Below are 21,097 nucleotides of genomic sequence, written 5' to 3' on the forward strand. Positions count from 1 at the left end.
TTTTTTTTTTAATTTGCTACATCATCAATCGATACTCGCTTTATGATACTTCTGTTTTTTTCTCTCTCTCTCTCTCTCTTTTTCTTTCCCTTTTTCTGTTTCTCTCCCTTTGTTAAAATATTTGTAAGAAACGATACGTACGATCGCGTAATCGTTAAATGAACTTTGAAACATTCCCAAATATCATTTAGAAAACCTAGGAAAAAAAAAACAAACAAATAAAAAAGAAAACGTACGAAATTGTGAAAATACAAAAATAGGAAGTTTCTGATAAATAAAAAGTATAATGATAAGTTTTGAATATAAAAGAAGATTCTTCTTTTTCTTCTTAGATCATCGCCTAAATGCCATAATTAGTACCTGCTCTGCTATCATCATCCACTGTTAAGTTTTAATTATATTTCTATAAACATAAAAAAAGAAAAAAAAACAAACCCAAATCATACGAAATCATTCAGAAATTATTCCAATTCAAAATTCCTTAATCATTCAATAATCAGCACCACCTGACATGAAATAATCAAATTACCTATAGAAATATACATTCTCCGATGTTAAGTACAATTTCTTCTATTACCAAAATTTTATAATAACATTTTTCAAAACAATTAACGAAACAAATAACGATAGAAATCATTAAAAATGCAGAATTAATATTATTTTATTTAGTTATACCTCTTTTATACTTCTCATAATTGTAAACATTCATTTAATTCTTAATCCCGAACTTGTAAGAGACAGTGTGCAGGTACAATTGTCCCGGCCTCAAAACACTATTTGGAAAGTTGGGCTAAAAACAACAAATTATATTTTATAAAATACAAATTGCATTTGATAATAATTCAATAATATGGATAACATATTTCGAATAGTTTTATGTAAAAAAAAAAAAAAAAAAAAAATACAATAACTCACGTGATTAACAGCGTCAGGATAATTTTGTGTTTCCAAGCAGAGTGCACCGTGTCGGAAATAATGTTTACCATTTTTGCCAAGTATACCGGTGGTATTAAAAGCAGGTAAAGAATTGGCGGTATATAATTGAACTCCTGGTTGATTCGAGACAACTGTCATGTGTCTACCTGAACTGGGATGATGGACTTCCGCAACTAATCTATTTTTATTGCCATTATCTTTATTTTCGGGTAAACAGAAATTGTAATCGTATCCTCCACCTGGTACTTTATCAATGACATCGCCAAGAACCGTAGGATTTCTAAGATCCATGATACTGTTCTTGACTGACCTAATTTCTCCTGTAGGAATACTGTCCGCATCGGTAACAGTCCAACGATCAGCGTTAAGAACAATTCGATGTTTGTATAATTCTTCTGCATTTGTTCCCTAAAAAAAGAAATAATTTATTGAACGCTTAATCAAAAAAAATAATTTTTTAATTTAATAAAACTAAATGGACATTTAAAATATATAATAATAATAATAAGCACGTACATGACCGGCAAGATTGAAATACGCGTGATTAGTTAAATTAATTGGTGTCGGTTTAGTAGTAAAAGTTTTCATTTCAATCGATAATTCTCCATCATTCGACAATGTAAATGTTGCCGATGCTATCACAGCACCAGGATAACCTTCGTCCCCATCCTCGCTTAACAGAGTCATTATTACAGCCCCATTTTCGATGGTAGCGTTCCATACTTTAAAACTCCAACCCTTGATACCACCGTGAAGACTATTCTCTCCAATATTTCTCGATACTTGATATTTTTGTCCGTCGATAACGAAACTACCCTTAGCGATACGATTTGCCACTCTTCCAACGGTTGCACCAAAGTACGGATTATCGGAAGATAAATAACCTGTGGGAATAAAAAAACTTACAGTTATAAATTGGATTCTTAATTATCTTAAGAAAAGAATTTAATCGAATGATAATAAAAAAGAAAACAAATAACATTGATAAATGTACCAGAGATATCATCGAAACCAAGAAGGATGTCCTCAACATTGCCATGTTTGTCCGGTAATCTGATACCAGTTATTGTTGCACCGTATGTAATGATATCTACTTCTTGGCCAGCATTATTTTTTAACGTATATTTATCCACCGGTTTTCCATTAGCCGATCCCCAACTCTGAACCGTTATTAACTTGATTGTCTTTGACTTACTCTCGGCCATTGCAAATCTACACAAGTATATTGAATCAATTTAAAAATCAACATTTGACCATTGCAGCAAATTTATATAATAAATAATTTAATTATAGGATAAATATTGTTAAAAAATAATAAAAACTAATGTGAAACACTTTGACGATGATGAATAATTGTGATAAAATATCGGAATATTATAATATGATAGATGTTATCGATTTATCGTTATAAATCAACCGTATTTCTATCGAATGTTAGTGAAGGTCATACGATAAGAAAAAGTACAACTCTGAACACGAAAGCGAATTGTTAATTGCAAGATAACAACGTAGTTTAAGTATCGTTTGGCACGCACATTACTAGACTTTAAAATTCGATAGATCAATATCAATTTCAATTTTATTAAAGATACTTATTACTTAAACACTTTTAATTTGTTCTCAATGAAATTAAGAGACGTCGTATTAATTCTTTAGTGATAATTTTGAATGACTATAGTTGCACATGAAATGGTATCAAAGATAAGAGGTCTATCACAACACATTAAAATCTTTTTAAGATTAATTGAACGTTTCCCTCGTAATGATAACTAGCGACATCTGTTTTTATATACAAAATATTCATTATTTTATCAAATGTTCGATTAATTATACGTAAATATTATTCGTATTAATTATATATTAATTATTTAATTATATTTTTAAATAAGTTGTACTGGTTTTTTTTTTAAATTTTTATATAGTACCACGTTTAAACGCCAGATGGTTCCACCAGTCTATTTTTGAAGATGTAACATATATAGGGTGTACTAATAGTAATTGATGCTCATGTAATTATATTTTACGTTGGGCTACGTAATGTAGAACGCAATACAACATTTAAATTATTATTTACATGACTTAACACATTTTTTATTTTATCTATATATTTTTTGTTCTTTTTTCGAACATAAAAAAGATATTATTCACATTTATGGCTACGATAAATGTATTAAAATATATCTTACGCAGTTAGTTGCATGAGCAACAAAAAGTTGATATGACGAATTTTAGCCATAATAAACAATTAAATCACCAATTAAAAATAATAATTAATCTTATTATATAGATTAATATTAATCTTTAAAAACGCAATAAAAAAAAAATAACTTCACGTGAACATCACAAGATAACGTAAACTAGAAGACTGAATGTGAAAGGAAGCTTTATTTTTCACGGACATTACTTGGACAATTGGAAATCCATAAACAGTTAAGGTCATTTCGATAACATAAAAGTAATGTGTTTTAAAAATGACAACTCTTATTAATTAATATAGGTATATCTATAATAATTGATAGTTTATAGAAAAAGAAAGTGACTTTGACTAATCTGCGGGATTTTCAAATTACGAATTTTGTCTTATCACAAATAATACATATATGTATATTTTTTAAAAACATCTTGAACAAAATGTATATATTATAGATTACGAATATATAAGTTATGGAAATGTTTAAAATTTTGACGCTTTCGTAAATAAAAAATATATTACTAACCTTAGTAAGCGTTATTTGCAATTAGCAATGTGCGTTAGTCAGTACTACGTGATTCATTAAAAATTATCAATATTTTTTGTCTTCATTAAATTTATTAGTATTATTCTTAGATCATTAATTAATTCTTTTTTTTTTGTTTTTTCAATTTATTTCTAACAGTAGTTATTTTGTATTTTCTTTTTTTTTTTTTATCTTAACACCCATGATATAATCGATTATGTAATTAATTTATTTTTTAAAAAAAGGAGGCAAATTTGAATGCAATAATTCATTGGAGTTTGTTGTTTACAAATGAGTGAAATATTGTTTGACTAACTTTTCAAATAATAAACTTCATTTAAAATAGATTTGTTAGAGATATGTTTAAATGTTTACTTTGTAATAATTATTGCATATGGATTAAAGTGTTAAAAACATTAATCACATGACGAATAAATTCTAATTAAATTTACGTATTTATATCCAAAATGAAATCGCCTCGACTGTGACGTCTGAAAATACTATAAACTGGTTTCTAAATACATTGAAGGTTGCAGCGTAAATAGGAAATATTAGAAATTTCTGCAAAACAAGGACAAATTTATATTAGTGTCAACGTGATACTTTTAACCATTTATTTTATTTTTGTTTCTTCTTTTTGTCATTTAATAAGTTAATTACAGAAAACATATTTAATCATTTATATCGACACAGTTTATTTTATACTTATCGCAAAACTGTTCAGTTTGCAGAATTATATTTAATTTAACAGAATGAAAGGTTGATATATTTTGAGTGTTACTTACTGATAAGCAACAGCACAGATGTTTCGTAATGGAAACTTTAATAAGGCTAACAAAATTTTCTTTTTCAGATAGATAAATGGATACTTTTTAAATTGTAACTTTTTTATACATAGAACGTTACAACGTAAAACAATTGAACGATTAACACAATAGAAAAAAGTACTTTTTCAATATCAAACTTATAATTGTAAATATAATTAATTAACACTATCACGAGTTAAAACTTCAACGAATGGCAATTCCACGAACAGAATATTTACATAAAAACATATGTAAATTTACTCTTTTCTTATGACTCATTCCAACAATTCGCATGTATTTTTCTCGTATTTGTCACAACAAAAAAATCTTTCTCTGTTACATGAAATAAGTATCTAAATCTCGATAATGTTATAGAGATTTTAATAATACCGATATTGCTCTTATCATTGTTCAAATACTATAATATCATAAAAAATATTTATACTTATGATTATAAAGAAGACAAATACGTCAGACATTTTATTAGGATATTTGAAATAAACATATTTGTTCGTTAAATAATTATCTTTTTTTTAATTAAGTTTTCATAATTAACGAATTTATTAGGTAAATTATTTCAAGTGTGTATATATATATATATATATGTAACATTTACTATACATAATCTGATAATTATCATAAATGATCTACGTATTACAATCGTCATTTTGAAACTTTTGCGACCTATAATTTATTTCTATAATTGGAAAGATGTAGGAAATAAATGGAAAACGTAAAATCTAATGACATATGTTATGCATGCTGGTAACAAGCATAGAAAAAGGTTGCTCTATGCAATTTAATTCAAACAATTTTATGTTAGAAAACTTACGTCAGTTTTCTACTTCAACTAGACATTCTTTTAAAACTATAGTATATCTATACACGTAATAACAAGATAAGATCCTATCTATCATAATGATCATTTAAAACGATAATACGCAGATGTAAGAAAATCTTGAAGATTTTATACGTGACTTCTAAGAAAACGACCTAATAAACTCATAAAATGAAAATGAATTAGATTTCATATATGTGGGTGTGTATGTGTGTGTGTGTGTGTGTAACGTTAACTTTTGTACAAATCCGTAACGAGCCACGTAGTCTCTCACGTAGTGAGTTTAATTTATTACAAATGAGACTGCATTAACGTTTCCGCAGTTAGAGAATTCAGAAAAATTTTATCTACGCCTCCTACCATTTTAATCTTAATCAAACGTGCTCCGATTTTCTAATACAAACCTATCAAAGATACTATACTATATTAATACAATATTCTTCAATACTTGGATGTACAAATATTTCTAATTAATAAAATTACAAATGTATAATATATTTGATTTCTGAAAGATTAACTTTATGAGTTTATTATCAAGTAAAAAATTTGGAAAATCTCTGTTATACTATAAACAAAATTTTTATAGTATAATATACTTCAATTTATTAATACGTAATTATAAATTTTACATTCGTTTAATAATCATTTTTAACCATAAACGTTCTAATATCTTAAAACACCGATAAAACCGCAAAGTATAATATAAAGATTAGTAAGCACGTTCTTTATGAATGCAGGTAGACTGCAATGCGACAATAAAACATGATGAATGTTGAATTCTTTTCCTCACCGTTGTATACAATAATAATACGAAAAGCAAAATAATGTGGGTGGAATAATAGAACCGTTTAATCACAGGAAGATAACAACAATACATGACACATGCATGTATCTATACATATAATTACACGTTTCTAATATTTAAAAAAAAATTCTTCTGAAAGTTTCCTCAAGTATTTACTTCGATTGATATTTTGTTTGTTTCAATTTTTTTCCATTGAAACTACATGCCTATACATTGTTTTTGTTGCAAACAATGATTATCTCACAGATATTTATCTTGAAGAGATAATAAAAGAGAAAGAATTTATTTAATTGGAAGAAAACAATGACCCATTTATATGTAATTAATTTTTTTCACAGTTTACAAGACTGCATTGAGAGATAGGTAGGTAATCCAAGTTAGTGAAGTATTATTTACAATCGAAGGTCATGTGCAAATGTGAACTCTTATGTTAATAGTTGGTAGTACCAACAGCAGCAATAACAACAACAACATAATAATAACAATAACAATAACAACATGAGTATTATAGGTGCATTTCCTTTGACTCTACTATAATTTACTATACTAACTTGCATGTATTCAATTGTGATGTTTATTTAGTCTGTTATATTCGTTGTGTTTAACCTACAAAAAGCAACGTGATATTTTTTTTCCTATTTATCTGAAAGATGATTGGTCAATACTGTACTGGTACCATTCTCATTGGCAGATTGCCACGTGCAAACAAACATAATAAAATGACTATACAGTGGTTCTTTACATCAGCAGACTTTCACGATCACCCCACCCTTAAGACTGTCCTCGAGAACCTGACTAAAACTGACACATACAGCTCATTCTAATGCGTGAGCAGTATCATATTCGTTTCAACTTCTTTAGAAGATAGACGTGTTTTGATTGAGCTCCACTTACTTTTCATTTATTATCCAAACCAGAGATAATATTTTGTTAGATTTGAGAAAATTAATAATACTCATTTTTCTTTCTCTAACATTCTTGTTTCTCTTATCATTAAATTTTCCTTTTCCATTGTTTTATTCCCACCTATTACTCACATTGTTATCATTAAACTTTAAGATAACAAAAACAATACCTTTACCACTTATTTCTCACCAGTAAGAAAACACATAGTGGTTGAAAACTTTCAACGCCATTTTAAAGTAACAAGAAAGTTTTAAAAATAAGCAAAAAAAGAAGTTAGATCAACACACCGGGTATCTACAATACTTCTTCATTTGCACGTTATTTTTGTGATTGTTTTCTTTTCCTTTAGTCAATCCACTGAAGAAAAGGAACAAACAGTGTTAATAAACTTGATCCATAAAGATTTTCTTTGTCGAAACATTACAGCAGGCATATAATTTGGTTGAAACTACGATGGGCGTAGAAAATAAGGTGCGTATACAAAAATGGACACGTGCAACATACTATTCCAAATTTATTATCTTATCTAGAAGTTGGGCTTCTTTATAATTGTGAACGTTGTTTTAATACTCAAAAATTTGTCGCGATATTTATACTTTATTCCATTATTTCGAATAGTTTCCCGTTGTACGGTACACGTCATTTTTTTCTAATCTACCGTAAAATAAATCTGAGTAAGCAAAAAAATATTCCAGACGTTACTATACTTGTACTATACACTAGGAATCTGACCAATAACTTTCGAGATTTAGAACATTATATTCAATGCTTATAACTTCTTTGTGTTTCATACTTTTTTTTTTTTAGGTTAGAAAATCATTGTTAAAATTAATTACAGAAATATTATTTATAATAATCATATTTTTGTGATTGTTTATTCTTGGCAAGAAAATGGAAATAAATTTATTTAAAAAAAAAAAAAAGAAACAAAGACTTTTATAATGAAAATTAAAAAATTCTCATCTTTTTTTAAAGTTATTTTTTATAATATCTTTTTAAATATATTTTTTAATAATAAAATTGTTAAATTTATTTATTGTTATCAAGTGCAAAGTTTCTACTTAGTTCGTCGTGTTTTTGATAGGTGGCGAGTAGTGGCGCCATTTTTGAATTATTTCAAAATCGATTGATGACATATTAGATTATAGTAAAAACAGGGTTGAATCATTGGAAAAACTAAAACATAAATTATAGTTTCTTTTAACGATAAATTTCGGTATAACTTGGTTATCAATAAAAGTTAATGCGAAAAGTGTATTACAAAGTAAAATAATATTTAAATATAAAGAAAAATGATTAGATATAGATACTTGGAAATGGAACATCGATCGGTACGATGCGCAGGCCTACGATCATACATATGTGCAATATTCGTAGAAGACAAGGGACTAGGGTTACAAAAATGTTTCTAATAAAAATAATGGTGGAAAAATAATTAAATAAAAATATGTTTGTTTTTTTTTAAAAGAACTTCTTCAATCGTTAAAGGTATTACTTTATCCATTAAAAACTAAAAACGCAAATCTCGAATAGGAATGTGTAAAAGTATTATTTGTTTCCACTTGCAGAGTGTATTGTGTCTACGATTAGTATCTAATTAATGGATAAAAATCTAGAAAATATAATAGTGTATATTGTGGATCGCGTCATCCTCTTCTTCCTTCTCTTCTTCGTTGTACTTGGAAATTAAACGTCGATGAAACGATCAGGAGTAACGTCGAGGAGGAATCTGCGTCATTTGCAGGATACGAAGGCGTGTCTCTTCGTCTCTTCCTCTACTACTTCTAATAATTCCTATTTGTAATAAAAGCGCGCCATCGTTTTAAAATAATCATACAAAAAAAAAAATAAACAAGAAAAAAAAAGACAAATTTTAAATCGAGACATAGGATCAAGTGATAGGAAAATTAAGAAAAAAAAAAACAATAAAATAAAATATCTTTGAACTACTGTTTTCAATCAGCAGGTTCGATATATAGAATAATAATTAAGGTTATGGCACGTAACAAAATGCATTGTGTTCTATTCTCACATTTTTATAATTCTTCGTGTTAGGCTAATTTGCAAAGCACTGTTTCTTTTTTCTTTACGCTTTTCTCTTTAAATATTTTGTATATGATAAGATATAATCGTTTGCACAAAATATTTCACTTATGTTTAATAATTGTTTACAATGCACTAATGTATTATTTTGGTATTTTTTTCTGTTCGTTTCTCTCATACAGATGTCAGGAAAAAATCTCGAGATGAGGGAAACAGCTGCACGTATCTGTCGGGATTATCTTCATGGTGTTTGGAAACGTGTTACTGCGGAGAACATTACCTTAAAACGTATCAGGTTAATAGATCTTTGATTATTTTACAATACCTATAATTGTGAACCTAATGCAGCGTTTCTAAACTTTTTCATCATACACCCTCAGTGTTTTTGATATGCAGTGTTTAATGAACTTGAATAAACTGAAAAATCATTGTTTATTATTTTAAAAAGATACACCTGTGTTAACACGTCATTATCGCTAAAACATTCTCCACAAATTTGCTAATTATTATATTTTGTATAAATTAATGAGCTTTTGTCAATTCAACGCAAGATTGTTATCATCACTTTGCAGCTAATTAAATGTAGGTTGAGAAACACTGTGCTATAAGAGATTTGTAGTTAAAATAGTTTTATATAAATAATTATTGATTATTATTGATTATCATTATTTTCTTTCTTTTTTTTAGCGGAGGCCTGAGTAATTGGCTTTACAATGTTCAGCTGCCAGACGGTGCTGTACCAATACGCGGTGAACCGCGTCAAGTTTTATTACGATTGTACGGTCAAGTACATGGGGAAAGGGCGTTGGAGGGACTAATCACCGAATCCGTCATCTTCACGCTACTTTCAGAAAGGCGACTTGGCCCTAAATTGCACGGTATATTTCCCGGTGGACGTATCGAAGAATATATACCAGCTAGACCTTTGTTAACCAAAGAATTGTCCGATCCAACCTTGAGCACAATGATAGGTGAAAAAATGGGACAAATACATATGATGCAAGTACCGATCAGTAAAGAACCTACTTGGTTATGGGATACCATGGCTAAATGGCTTGCCACAGCAACAGATATTTTAGAAACTGTTGATGAAGTAGATCCGCGTCAACACGACAACGTTTATACTTTGAGATCATTCGATCTCGAGACGGAAATCAATTGGTTCAGGTTAATATATATTTTATTTTTAATTATTAATTAATTAGTTGTACGGTCAAGTACATGGGGAAAGGGTGTTGAAGGGTGTTGACAACTTAACTATCCAATAAAAGTTCGTTTATTTCCATTTTTTAGAGACCTTGTTGCTCGAGGAAAATATCCAGTAGTATTTTGTCACAACGATATGCAAGAGGGTAATATCCTTCTACGACAAAACTCGCGGAAGACCGAGTTAGTTGTTATCGACTTTGAATATTGTTCCTACAACTACAGAGGCTTCGATATCGCCAATCATTTCATCGAATGGCAGTACGATTACACGGAAGGGAATTATCCATTCTTCCACGAACGAACTGGTTGTGGGCCTACTCAAGAGCAGAAGGTAAGTTAGCGGTATACTGGGGAAGGAAGGGTCGCAAAAATTAGATAAACAAAACAATTGGTAAGGCTTTCATCAGCTTTTTTCCACCCACCTCTCCCCCTATTACTTATTTCTTCTTATTTTCTTTTTTTGCTTTTTATCCGTTAGAGGAGAGCACTTCCTCCTACCGTTCATATATACATATATATACATAGATTAAAACAAATGCACAACTAATATTGTTTTGCATTAGTTTATATATATTTTATCATCGTTATTCCGCGTACAAAAAAGAAAGTAACGTTTAAGATATCGTATCGTATAACTCGCACTTGTTTCAAAGTACGTCTCTTGTTTTTCTTATATCTTTGTTATTTTTCTTTATTATTATTATTATTATTATTATTATTATTATTATCGTTACGTGTTAAATTGTAAGACGATAATGATTATATTAGTTATTTATCAATTTATATCAAATGCAATTGTAATCCTTTTTTATTTGTTATTTCCCCTGTCTTCTTTCTTCTCTCTCTCTCTCTCTCTCTCTCTCTCTCTCTCTCTCTCTCTCTCTCTAATTGCGATAAACGAGATACGTACCAAACAACATTTGTGCGAGAAGCACGCGCGTGTTGTTAGAGTGTTAGTTAGCCCATTTGTTGTATTAGTACTATTTGCGAGGAGGGTGACACCTTGGCGTGTGTTGCGTGTGTATGTATTAGTTTCACAGGACTGCAATTGACGGATTGAGAGACAGGATCGATGAGCACATGCTATCGGGATAAATTGGCCGGCATATGAATCTTTGCCACTACGACGTATCCTGACTCGTACTCTCCAAGTTATGGAACCAGAACCACCTGTGTGCCATCTACCCATGGCGAACAGCACACCCTCCCACATCTGCTCGTCTACGAACCTAGAGTACTTCTACACGCACTCACGATAGTTGATCCGTAATCTTCGTAGATTCTCGATTCAACAAACCAAGAAAAGGCTGTGTGTGTCCTTCGTTTCTGTCATTTTTTTTTCTATTTTTTTATTATTATTATTGTTGTTATTATTAAATTCTTTTTGTTGTTGTTCTTTTGAACGACTATTACACAAATTATTGAGTAACATTATTTTATTTTGACTCAATAATTTTATCTGTTTTTTTTTTTTTTTTTTTTAATTACAATAACAAATCAAAGTATTATATTTCTATGTGATTAAAAACACTCGAGAGTGTTTGTTTACAAGGAAAGATAATTACTGAATCATATTTTTATAATATAATATTTTTTAATTAACAAAGGAGACACGTTCTGTATTTAATAAGAATATTTGAATTATGTTATACGCGATAAAAAAAAAATGCATTATGTATAAACAAACTCACACAAACACACACACACGTATCTATATATTTATATACACATATATATATATATAATAGAAAACTTAAAGGTCTCCAAATTTATATATATATAAATTATTTTATAGTTAAACATACCTTTATCATATTATCATTTTCTTTAAAAGCAAAATATTTGTTTAAAATTAATATTTATTGTTAAATTATAGAGGCATGTTTAACCTTCATGCATATTAAATATTAGATTAATGTATTACATAATCAATTTGTCGTTATGACAAATTTAGTTAGCATACTACATGTTCAATTTGTTTGCTATCATTAAAATAGATAAATAATTGATAAAAAAATTTGAACATTCATATATACATATATATATATTTGAATATGTATTAAATTCGTGTTAATACTAATCGTCATATTCTCTCTCCCGACAGCTCAATTTTATCAAGAGTTACTTGAGAACAGTCCAGAAAGAATCTCAGACGGAAGAAGAACGTATTATGATGGAAATTAAAATATTTTCTTTAGCCAGTCATCTGTTTTGGGGTCTCTGGAGTATTGTCAATGCCAAATTATCTGAAATACCATTTGGATATTGGGTAATTATTATTATCTTATATCATAAGATAAAAAATCATTGTATACACAGTTACATATTTCATTTATTTAATCTAATAATATTTGAATTATTTGTAGGATTATGCGGTATGCAGGCTAAAGAATTATCAATGTTTAAAAGAAAAATTTGTAATGTCAGAACAATCAACGTTGCACGACATTAACAGGAGAAAAGTAACCGACACCGATTGAAACAATAATAAAATAATCATTATTATCATCAACGAGTGAAACTCTCTCCTCCCTTAAATGGGAAATTTCATTTATTTTTATCAGCCTTAGACGTTAATGATAAAAAAAAAAAAAAAAACAAACATCAACATTAAAACAAAAACATGTATAAAAAAGTATTAATAATGGCTGATAATAGTATTATTAGAAAAGAATTTGGAAATATCATTGGTAGAAATGATCGACATACAACTAAGGACGCGAATCTTTCCATTTTGACATATTTTTCATATAAAATAAAAAATAAAAACAAAACATAAATAGGAGAAAGAATTTACGATGGAAAGATGTGATATAGAAATAAATAAATCGCTAGATATTGTAATCTTTTTGAGAAAAGATTTATTAAGGGGAGTATTTAGAATGTGATCAAAAGAGGAATAGAACAAAATTCACTCTTACGAGTTGTAAGAAACGAAGAAAGATTGTGTAATAGTTGAAGAATAGTAAAAGTTTATGATAGAAATATATTTCTATCACAAGTGTGCAGAAAAAAAAGGGTCATCACAAATATTTGATAAATATGTGTCTTAATTGTTTACAATGTGAAAGTGAACTTGCCTGCAATTAATTGCACTGTACTTAATCGAACTTAGATAATACACGAATTTACGTTTATTTTTACATAAAATAAAAACAAGAAGAAGAAGAAGAAGAAGAAGATAAAAAAAAAGATATCACATTTTGCACGCTTAAAGTATAGAATCTGGTACGGATAGAGCTTCATTTATGATTCTCATATAATTAATAAAATCTCTGTAAATATTTCAATTAAATTCAAACAGCAATATTATCGTCTCTAACACAATAATCTGTGTATTAATAAATTATCGATATTTTACATTAGATTCTGTAAAGAAAGAAATAGAGAGAAAAAAAAGAGAAGGATAGAGAAGTCTGTAAAATTATCATCATTGACAAAAAAATTATTTATAATATAAAAGCAATTTGGTAGAAGTTAAGTTGAGTAGCAAATGATCTAATTAACGATGCACAAAGAAGAAATATTCGTGTTGCTTAATTAGGGATATTATTAATTATTAAATATATTTGTATAAATGAATATTAAGCGATAAACAGAAAAATCATAAATCATTATTTTTATCATTGATTAATTATCGTTGATTATCATCGCGAGAAACAAGGATGATAAATGTCCATTTGTAAATTTGTTTACTGCTCTCTACTACCAGTGTTGTATATTGCTTTATATTTTTCCGTAGGATCAGATAATATGTCGCATTTTTATTGTACAAATAAATATATATATATACATATATATAGGGACAGTATAATTTAAATAATAAAAAGATTCTTTAAACAAAAATATTTGAATCTTATATATTGTAAATATATACACGTATATATATATATATATATATATATATATATATAATACATATATATTTTTAAATAAAGATGCTCTTTAAAAATGTTCTGATCACTTTATTATATACGTAATATTAATTAAATATATTTTTATTGATTTTATTAACATCTTTCAAAGAAATAAATCTAATTTGTGCGTTTGTCAAATGAAATGCAATCGTTTATAATTTAAATATTTGAAATAATAGAAATTTCAGGAACATTATTAAATGGCAAATAAAATAAATAATACTTTATTATATGTGTATAGAAATATATATATATATATTTTTTTTCTCATTTTATTCGATCAATAATCGTGTTTTTAAATTTTCTAATATTTCGGTCATTTTATTCTCTAACGCGTTGCGACGTTTTATTTCTTCTTTCTTATCCTGTAACAAAAGATAATTATTTATATAACAAATAGAAGAAAATAATTCATTGAAAATTACGATCTATGATATTCTATATATAAACTGTGTTACAGATGGGGAAAAAACAATGTCAATAATAATAATAATACCTTTATAATAATATAACAATTTTTAAATTTATTTAAAACAATCTATAATCATTTTATACAACGTAACATAATAATTATAATATGTTCAACATTAAACAAACAAATATTATGAGCGATCAAAAGAAAGCATTAAGTTTATTATATTAATTTTTATTTTAACATATATATGTCATTTATCTAGATTACAATAAAACCCATAAATGATCTACAACATTATTTGTTTATCAAGGTAAAACGGATTGCTGATAAATTTCGTAGTGCGTTGGTACAGGTGTTGTAAAGTATCCTAAATTATTAATATTTTCTTGATAAACAATCGTACGACGAATAGGAGGTGTAACAGTTGAACGATACAAATTTTCTTTCAAACGATCACGAGTTTGAATAGGAACAATCACATTAGTTTTTTTCGTATTATCAAAAATAAAATCAAACGGTGCCGGCCATATTTGAACTTCTTTAGTTTCACCTTCGTGTAATTTTTTTGCAATCAATCTTTCCGGGAGACCAATTTTCGGTGTTAAATCTTCGATTTTTGGTTTTTTTCTTGGTAATCTTTTCTCGTTGATGATATTTCTTGTATGATTAGCTTTCTTGATTTTTTCGGAATGAAAACGACGTGCTCTAGCTTCTTCAATTTCGTCTGGCCCATTAACATAACGAATTGGTAAAATGTAAGGCGTGTGTTTGACAATTGCAAAGTCATCAAACGTTTTATTTTTTATCAGATCATTATTATTATTATTATTATTATTATTACGAATGTTACTTACCTTTTTAGATATCAATTCGTTCGAATTAATTTTTTTAGTTTTATCTACGAACAAATTAGACTCGCTATCCTCAATTTGATCATTTGTATTCATAGTAGTTTCATCGTATCGATCATTTTCATTATTTGAATTATCCGACTCATTAACATTTTCTAATTCCGATTTATCTGTAGTTTCTAAATTAAATTCTTCATATTTATTTTCCAAAGGTGCTACAGCATACTCTTCACGAATTCGTTTGTAAGGATCTTCGTTGTTCCGTTCAAGTTTTATCAACTCGTATCGTTCCACAGATTTTTCTTCAGATTCATTGACCATTTCAGAATTTTTATCAGAATTCTCATCATTATTTTGTTCATTCTTATTTTTATCAAAATAATTAGCTATCCTTTCATCCACCAAAGCACGATTATCCAAAATTTCACCATAACTGTCACGAAGTTGTTGGGGTGGTTTATCTTGTTCATAATAATCACTTATAGGTAATGGTTCTTTGATATTTTCTTCCCTTTCATAATTCCTATAAGAATCATTCTCATAATCCTTGTAATTTCCGGTATTTTGTAATCGTTGTTTTCCATTCGCAGGACCTCCTCTTGGATATCCTGGATGTTCTTCGTATCGTTCACCTGAACTTTCCGATTCTTCGTCGTTACTTTCATATTTTTCTTCTTTAATATTTTCCGGATGTTCTTCTTCTTCTTCTTCTTCTTTTTCACGATTTTTCAATTGTTCTTCTTGCTCAGAATGATCCTCTTCCTGATAATTATGATTTTGTTGTTTTTCTTCTTCTTCATCTTCTTCCTCTTCTTCTTTTTGTGATTTTATTTCTTCCTGTTTAGAATTATTTTCTCGTTGATAACTATGATTTCGTTCCCTATCACGTTCCTTCAATCTTTCAGCATATTCTTCCTGTTGACGTTCCAATTGAGCAATCCTCGCTTCGTGCAACTTTTTCCAATATGGTTCATCGATATAAATATTGTGTTGAAATTTACTTTCCGGTCTGGCAACATCCTTCTCATTTTGAATTTCTTTATTTTCGACGCTATAATTTTCAATATTCTCATTTTTCCTATAAACAATTTCTTGTTCCTTTTTACGTGGCACATTGATAATATTCATTTTATTAGGAGTATTGTTAATCATCGTTGAAGATATTGGTGGTGGAAGATTAGGTGCTATTGGTAAAGGGATTTTGACTAAAAAAGGAGTCAACAATGGTGGCCTATATTTTAATGAATCCCTTATATCAAATGATGACATTGTACTGAAAGATGCTGGAGTTGTTGATACGAGTGAAGCCATCGATGATGGTTGTGGTGGTGGTGGTGGTGTTGATGGTGATGGGGATGATGATGCAGCTGTTTGACCACCATGAAACATTCTTTCGTATTGTTGCAAATGTCCAATCACGTCTGATCTATTCCCAAAATTAACAACACCTGTAAATCTTATTGTCTCTCTTTGCCTTGGTTGTGCTGGAGTTGTTGACATCATTGGCATCATTTGAGATGACGAAGTTTGCTGCATTGGTGGTTGCATAGATGGTTGCATCTGTGGTTGCATTGGTGGTTGCATAGGTTGTTGCATAAGTGGTTGCATTGGTGGTTGCATAGAAGGACTTTGATTATTACCAGATGCACCTGCATTATTGTCAGTTCCAGTTGGATTAGGAAGAGATGACAATTGTATTGGGGCCACGTTATATCCAAAAATTTGTGCCAATCCTGATAAAATCAAGCCCAATGCACGTTTGTCACGATACTTGTCGATGATGTTTAAATGTTCGCTGTTATTGTCGATATTTTTGATGGAAGATAATTCTTGTATGGAAAGGTTCCTGTAATCGACGCCATTTGCATGTACAAAATAGAATAAGAAGAGTATACTGAATGATCCTTTGAGTTTCATCGTTAAAAATTAATTTTTAACTCTCACACATCAAACAACATGGAACAATGTTTCTTTGAATATTTTTAATAGAATTTTTTTGTCGAAAAAAAAAAAAATTAATTTCACTCACACGAATTTGTTTTTGTTTTGTTCTTTAAAATGAGTACAAAGTTTTAACGAAATACAAATACTTTTAATGAAGATTAATAATATATTAATGTTCACGGGTCAACGTGATTGTTCGAACTGAGAAGTAGAAGGTTTTATTGTTATTATAGTGAGGATAAATTTTTGCATAATATCGGAAAGAAATGTCGAGAGAGTTTCTCTTCAATTACACGCATCCACCACTTGTTGATTTGCGACAACTGAAGCGGCAAGTTTGTTACTTGTACTACGTAGAAAATGAAACTTATAAGAAGACTGACGAACTGATACTATTGATTCTACTAAATAACATAAAATCTTATGGATCACGGTTGACTTAACAAATGAACGTGTTCTTTTTTATTTTTTTTTTAATTTTATTACATTTTATTCCATGTTGAAAACTCGTTAAATCCAATAACGCGAAACATATCCTAGAAGAATTTTTTGGTTGGTTGAAAGAAACAACGAACGAATGTTCTACTGAATAGAAACTTTCCCCTTTTTAGGACAATCTTTTAAACTATGATTCGATATATTATTAATAATTTAGATATTATTTAATGACTCGTGTTTTGTACAAATTAGAAATTCGTTTAATTGTTTTTTGTTCATTTTGATTGAGTGAAAGTAATAATATTTATTAAAACTTTATTAATATATTATTATAAATTTATATTATATATATTGCCTATTATTATTATTATTATTATTATTATTATTATTAATTATTTAATATAATTTTATAATATAAATTATATAATATTAATATAATATATTATATAATATTAATATAATATATTATATAATATAAATATAATATATTAATTTATATCTAATATAAATATTATATATTAAATATAAAAAAATATAATTAAATATATTATTATTAATATAATTAATATATAATATAATATTTATATTATTTAATAAAAATTATAGAAAAAAAAGCAACAACAATTATACATAATTACAAAAAAAATAAATGAACACATAACTAAACAAAAATTATATTCCTAAATTAATTAATTAAAAAAAAAAAAAAAACAATGACAAAACTTGATAACAGTCAGATACTTCCGTTTCTATAAGTTACATCATTTATCGTGTAATAATGCAAATAAAAAAGAAAAACAGAAAGGAAGAGACCTTTCATGATATTCTTGGGAAATGATTTTAATCATTGGTTCATCGATTCGAAACGTACGAATTGTCTTGGTCTTTATTTTTTGAACGATGATAAATGTTGGTATATCTTGTGAGAAGGAATTACATTGAATCAAAGAAAAGACTTTACCTTCCGATTCGACTTTCGTAAGCACCGGAGCTATTTAACTTATTCCCAAGGAGGAGAAAGTTTTCGCCATTGGCACTGTTGTGTTGTTTACTTGTGTGTGGAGATATCAGTTTCCTAATCCAGTACTACAAAACCTCCCGGAATCAAAGAAGGAAGGAACAAAAACTAGCTCTCTAATCAGACAAGACAGTAACTTCAATATCGTAGAAAAAAAAGAAAAAAATGAAGTCAATATCCATCGACATTATAGTTTTAATTCTATTCATTTTCTATAATAAAACAAAAATTCAATTTATTAAATTTTACAACAACAAAAGCAACATTTTTTGAATGATATTATTTTTTATAATAATTGATAATATATTGGGATATATATGTTTTCTTTTTTAATTAAAGATCAAGTCGTATTATCGACAAGTATGGGTTTTTGTATCTGTAAAACAAGACACCGGTAGACACTGTGTAGACCAATTGAATTCCGCGTTCAGGTTCTCTCCTTAAATCGAATTCGTGCAAAATGGAACAGTATTTGGTATACGTGATTACGTAGTTAAACAATTCTCATGGTAGGACCAGTTTTACTAACCATAAGTTGTTAACCATTAGATGAACGTGAACACGCATAGATCCAAAGAATTAACCGGTATCCTGGACGAACGAGTTACATGAACAACTTGGTATAAAAGAAGTGTCAACTTTCTGTGACCACGTTAGTTCAACGATACAAGTGTCTTAATATGAAGCTACTGGTAAGACAGAAGAAGAAGAAGAAGAAGAAAAAGAAAAAGTCTTTTGTAATGAGTGTAATTAAAAATTACAATTTAATTTTATTTGTTATTTTGTTCAGTTGCTTCTTGGATTGATCGTCCTGGTTTTTGGCCAGGAAACAATCGTCTCTACGATATCAAATGAAAACAAGGAAATTGAACAGCAACCAACAACGATACTCCAAGCACAACCAAATAATCAGGAAGGTGAAACTAATAAAAAATTAAATAAGAGAAGTTATGGTTGGGGTCCTTGGGGATACGGAGGTGGTTATGGTGGTTATGGCTGGCCTTGGTAAGAATTTTTTTCTTACGGTTTCTACGATTACAACTATTAATCTATGCATTTGTTTTTAAAATATATATTTTTTTGTATTATTTGTAGGTATGGTGGATGGGGTGGAGGATGGTATAGTGGTTGGTACCCTAGTTGGCCTTGGTGGTACGGTGGTCATGGAGGTTGGTATGGCGGTGGTCATGGAGGTTGGTATGGCGGTGGTCATGGTGGATGGTACAAAAAATGGTAATCTATGAAAGATCAACGGATTATCATTGGAGAAGTGTGTTTGTGTGTGTATCATCATATTATCTAAAGTAATAACGAGTATGACAAATTTATAATAATTACAAAATTCATTTGGATCAATGGCGAATAAAAATATAGGTTTTAACAATTAAAGTTAGCTAGTGAATAAGTTCACTATCATCCTCACACTATCATTCACACATCATCCCTCTTTTATCATCTATTATTTACGTTATATAAATATATATTATACATACATACAAATATCAATGAATTCATTTATATATCGCATTTTAATTAAATAAATAAAATACGAACTCATAGAAATATAATTGATAATAAGTATTCAAATTTTTCATTAGTTTCAACACGTACCTTCAATCGTTTCATCAAATAAGTCTTTAGTATTTCCTCACATATTGTTAAATTCTTATCGGTATCCTAGAAAATATATAAAAAAAAAAATAATATTTTTTGTTAATATAATTCAATTAAATTCTGAGATAAAATATAATAATTTAATATTAACCTTTATCATATTCGTAAGCTCCTCGATCTTTCGTAATTTAGCTTGTTGTTCTTCGAGAGTTGGTTGAACGTTGTATTCATGATTGGCTTCTGTAGAAAGCATAGCAGTAAGAATTTAATTATATTTTTAACACCTTTTTAATAAATATTCGTAGAATATAACGACGTAAAAAAGGTTTACTGCATGTTTTGACAAACAGCAGTAGTTAGATATTATATATGTTGCTTAGAAACCGAATGGCAAACAAACGTTTATCAATATTTTACAGTTATCTTCAAAAAAAATATATCTTTATAATATTTAAAAATCATTTTCTAATGTTATAAGTTAATTTCTAATCTAATTAAATAATGAGATAAATCAAAATTAAAAGAATTAATGAAATAAATGCAAACGGGACGATTTTATACACGTATGTAAGCGGGTTGCCTATCATCAGGGGCACCCGGTTCAAATCTGTTTCCACTTTTATCCGCTAGATCGCGCTAG

At 28.4% G+C, this 21,097-nt stretch overlaps 5 protein-coding genes across 15 annotated transcripts; 2 read left to right on the forward strand and 3 right to left on the reverse strand.

Moving 5' to 3' along the window:
• Nucleotides 1–49: 49 nt before the first annotated feature.
• LOC107065219 (galactose mutarotase) lies at nt 50–7,436 on the reverse strand. 7 transcript variants are annotated; one of them, XM_089172650.1, is made up of 6 exons: nt 7,296–7,436; nt 1,931–2,148; nt 1,453–1,820; nt 916–1,344; nt 676–790; nt 50–196 (listed from the first exon to the last, which is right to left on the reverse strand). In XM_089172650.1, exons 2-5 carry the CDS (start codon nt 2,139–2,141, stop codon nt 710–712), a joined length of 1,089 nt encoding a protein of 362 aa, XP_089028776.1. In that variant the 5' UTR covers nt 2,142–2,148; nt 7,296–7,436; the 3' UTR covers nt 50–196; nt 676–709. The 7 variants fall into 7 exon arrangements, with proteins under 7 accessions (XP_089028776.1, XP_089028775.1, XP_089028774.1 ...); XM_089172649.1 differs by having other exon boundaries at nt 7,198–7,337; XM_089172648.1 differs by having other exon boundaries at nt 7,178–7,318.
• LOC107065215 (choline/ethanolamine kinase) lies at nt 7,338–12,862 on the forward strand. Of its 5 annotated transcripts, none has more exons than XM_015318682.2 (7): nt 8,277–8,496; nt 8,577–8,761; nt 9,234–9,346; nt 9,739–10,218; nt 10,345–10,591; nt 12,365–12,529; nt 12,627–12,862. In XM_015318682.2, the coding sequence occupies exons 2-7, from the start codon at nt 8,705–8,707 to the stop codon at nt 12,738–12,740; spliced, it is 1,176 nt and encodes a 391-aa protein (XP_015174168.1). In that variant the 5' UTR covers nt 8,277–8,496; nt 8,577–8,704; the 3' UTR covers nt 12,741–12,862. The 5 variants fall into 5 exon arrangements, with proteins under 5 accessions (XP_015174170.1, XP_015174168.1, XP_015174173.1 ...); XM_089172645.1 differs by having other exon boundaries at nt 8,286–8,496; nt 8,577–8,974; XM_015318684.2 differs by lacking the exons at nt 8,277–8,496; nt 8,577–8,761 and adding an exon at nt 7,338–7,479.
• Nucleotides 12,843–18,114, reverse strand: LOC107065194 (uncharacterized). Its single transcript, XM_089172644.1, has one exon. It carries the CDS (start codon nt 17,358–17,360, stop codon nt 14,898–14,900), a length of 2,463 nt encoding a protein of 820 aa, XP_089028770.1. The 5' UTR covers nt 17,361–18,114; the 3' UTR covers nt 12,843–14,897.
• LOC149032504 (uncharacterized) lies at nt 12,843–21,040 on the reverse strand. Its single transcript, XM_089172652.1, has 3 exons — nt 20,609–21,040; nt 20,455–20,520; nt 12,843–14,542 (listed from the first exon to the last, which is right to left on the reverse strand). The coding sequence occupies exons 1-3, from the start codon at nt 20,708–20,710 to the stop codon at nt 14,450–14,452; spliced, it is 261 nt and encodes an 86-aa protein (XP_089028778.1). The 5' UTR covers nt 20,711–21,040; the 3' UTR covers nt 12,843–14,449.
• Nucleotides 18,559–20,442, forward strand: LOC107065193 (uncharacterized). Its single transcript, XM_015318644.2, has 3 exons — nt 18,559–19,535; nt 19,634–19,848; nt 19,939–20,442. Exons 1-3 carry the CDS (start codon nt 19,524–19,526, stop codon nt 20,078–20,080), a joined length of 369 nt encoding a protein of 122 aa, XP_015174130.1. The 5' UTR covers nt 18,559–19,523; the 3' UTR covers nt 20,081–20,442.
• Nucleotides 21,041–21,097: the final 57 nt, after the last annotated feature.

This window comes from Polistes dominula, unplaced genomic scaffold (assembly GCF_049000335.1).
Source record: "Polistes dominula isolate Pdom_NZ unplaced genomic scaffold, Pdom_raw_medaka contig_23, whole genome shotgun sequence".
Lineage (NCBI taxonomy): Eukaryota > Metazoa > Arthropoda > Insecta > Hymenoptera > Vespidae > Polistes > Polistes dominula.

What these genes read in the sequence shown, in the direction of transcription:
- LOC107065219 (XM_089172646.1), bottom strand. Translation starts at nt 7,061, where the DNA reads ATGAGTATTATTAATTTTCTCAAATCTAACAAAATATTATCTCTGGTT. An exon ending in GTTTGGATAATAAATGAAAA is followed by an intron (nt 2,149 to 6,996) that starts GTAAGTGGAGCT and finishes ATACTTGTGTAG; the next exon opens with ATTTGCAATGGCCGAGAGTA. An exon ending in TGGTTTCGATGATATCTCTG is followed by an intron (nt 1,821 to 1,930) that starts GTACATTTATCA and finishes TTATTCCCACAG; the next exon opens with GTTATTTATCTTCCGATAAT.
- LOC107065215 (XM_015318682.2), top strand. Translation starts at nt 8,705, where the DNA reads ATGAAACGATCAGGAGTAACGTCGAGGAGGAATCTGCGTCATTTGCAG. An exon ending in ATTACCTTAAAACGTATCAG is followed by an intron (nt 9,347 to 9,738) that starts GTTAATAGATCT and finishes TCTTTTTTTTAG; the next exon opens with CGGAGGCCTGAGTAATTGGC. An exon ending in GGCCTACTCAAGAGCAGAAG is followed by an intron (nt 10,592 to 12,364) that starts GTAAGTTAGCGG and finishes CTCTCCCGACAG; the next exon opens with CTCAATTTTATCAAGAGTTA.
- LOC107065194 (XM_089172644.1), bottom strand. Translation starts at nt 17,360, where the DNA reads ATGAAACTCAAAGGATCATTCAGTATACTCTTCTTATTCTATTTTGTA.
- LOC107065193 (XM_015318644.2), top strand. An exon ending in GGTGGTTATGGCTGGCCTTG is followed by an intron (nt 19,849 to 19,938) that starts GTAAGAATTTTT and finishes TATTATTTGTAG; the next exon opens with GTATGGTGGATGGGGTGGAG.
- LOC149032504 (XM_089172652.1), bottom strand. Translation starts at nt 20,710, where the DNA reads ATGCTTTCTACAGAAGCCAATCATGAATACAACGTTCAACCAACTCTC. An exon ending in AGCTTACGAATATGATAAAG is followed by an intron (nt 20,521 to 20,608) that starts GTTAATATTAAA and finishes TATATTTTCTAG; the next exon opens with GATACCGATAAGAATTTAAC. An exon ending in ATTTGATGAAACGATTGAAG is followed by an intron (nt 14,543 to 20,454) that starts GTACGTGTTGAA and finishes CTTTTGTTACAG; the next exon opens with GATAAGAAAGAAGAAATAAA.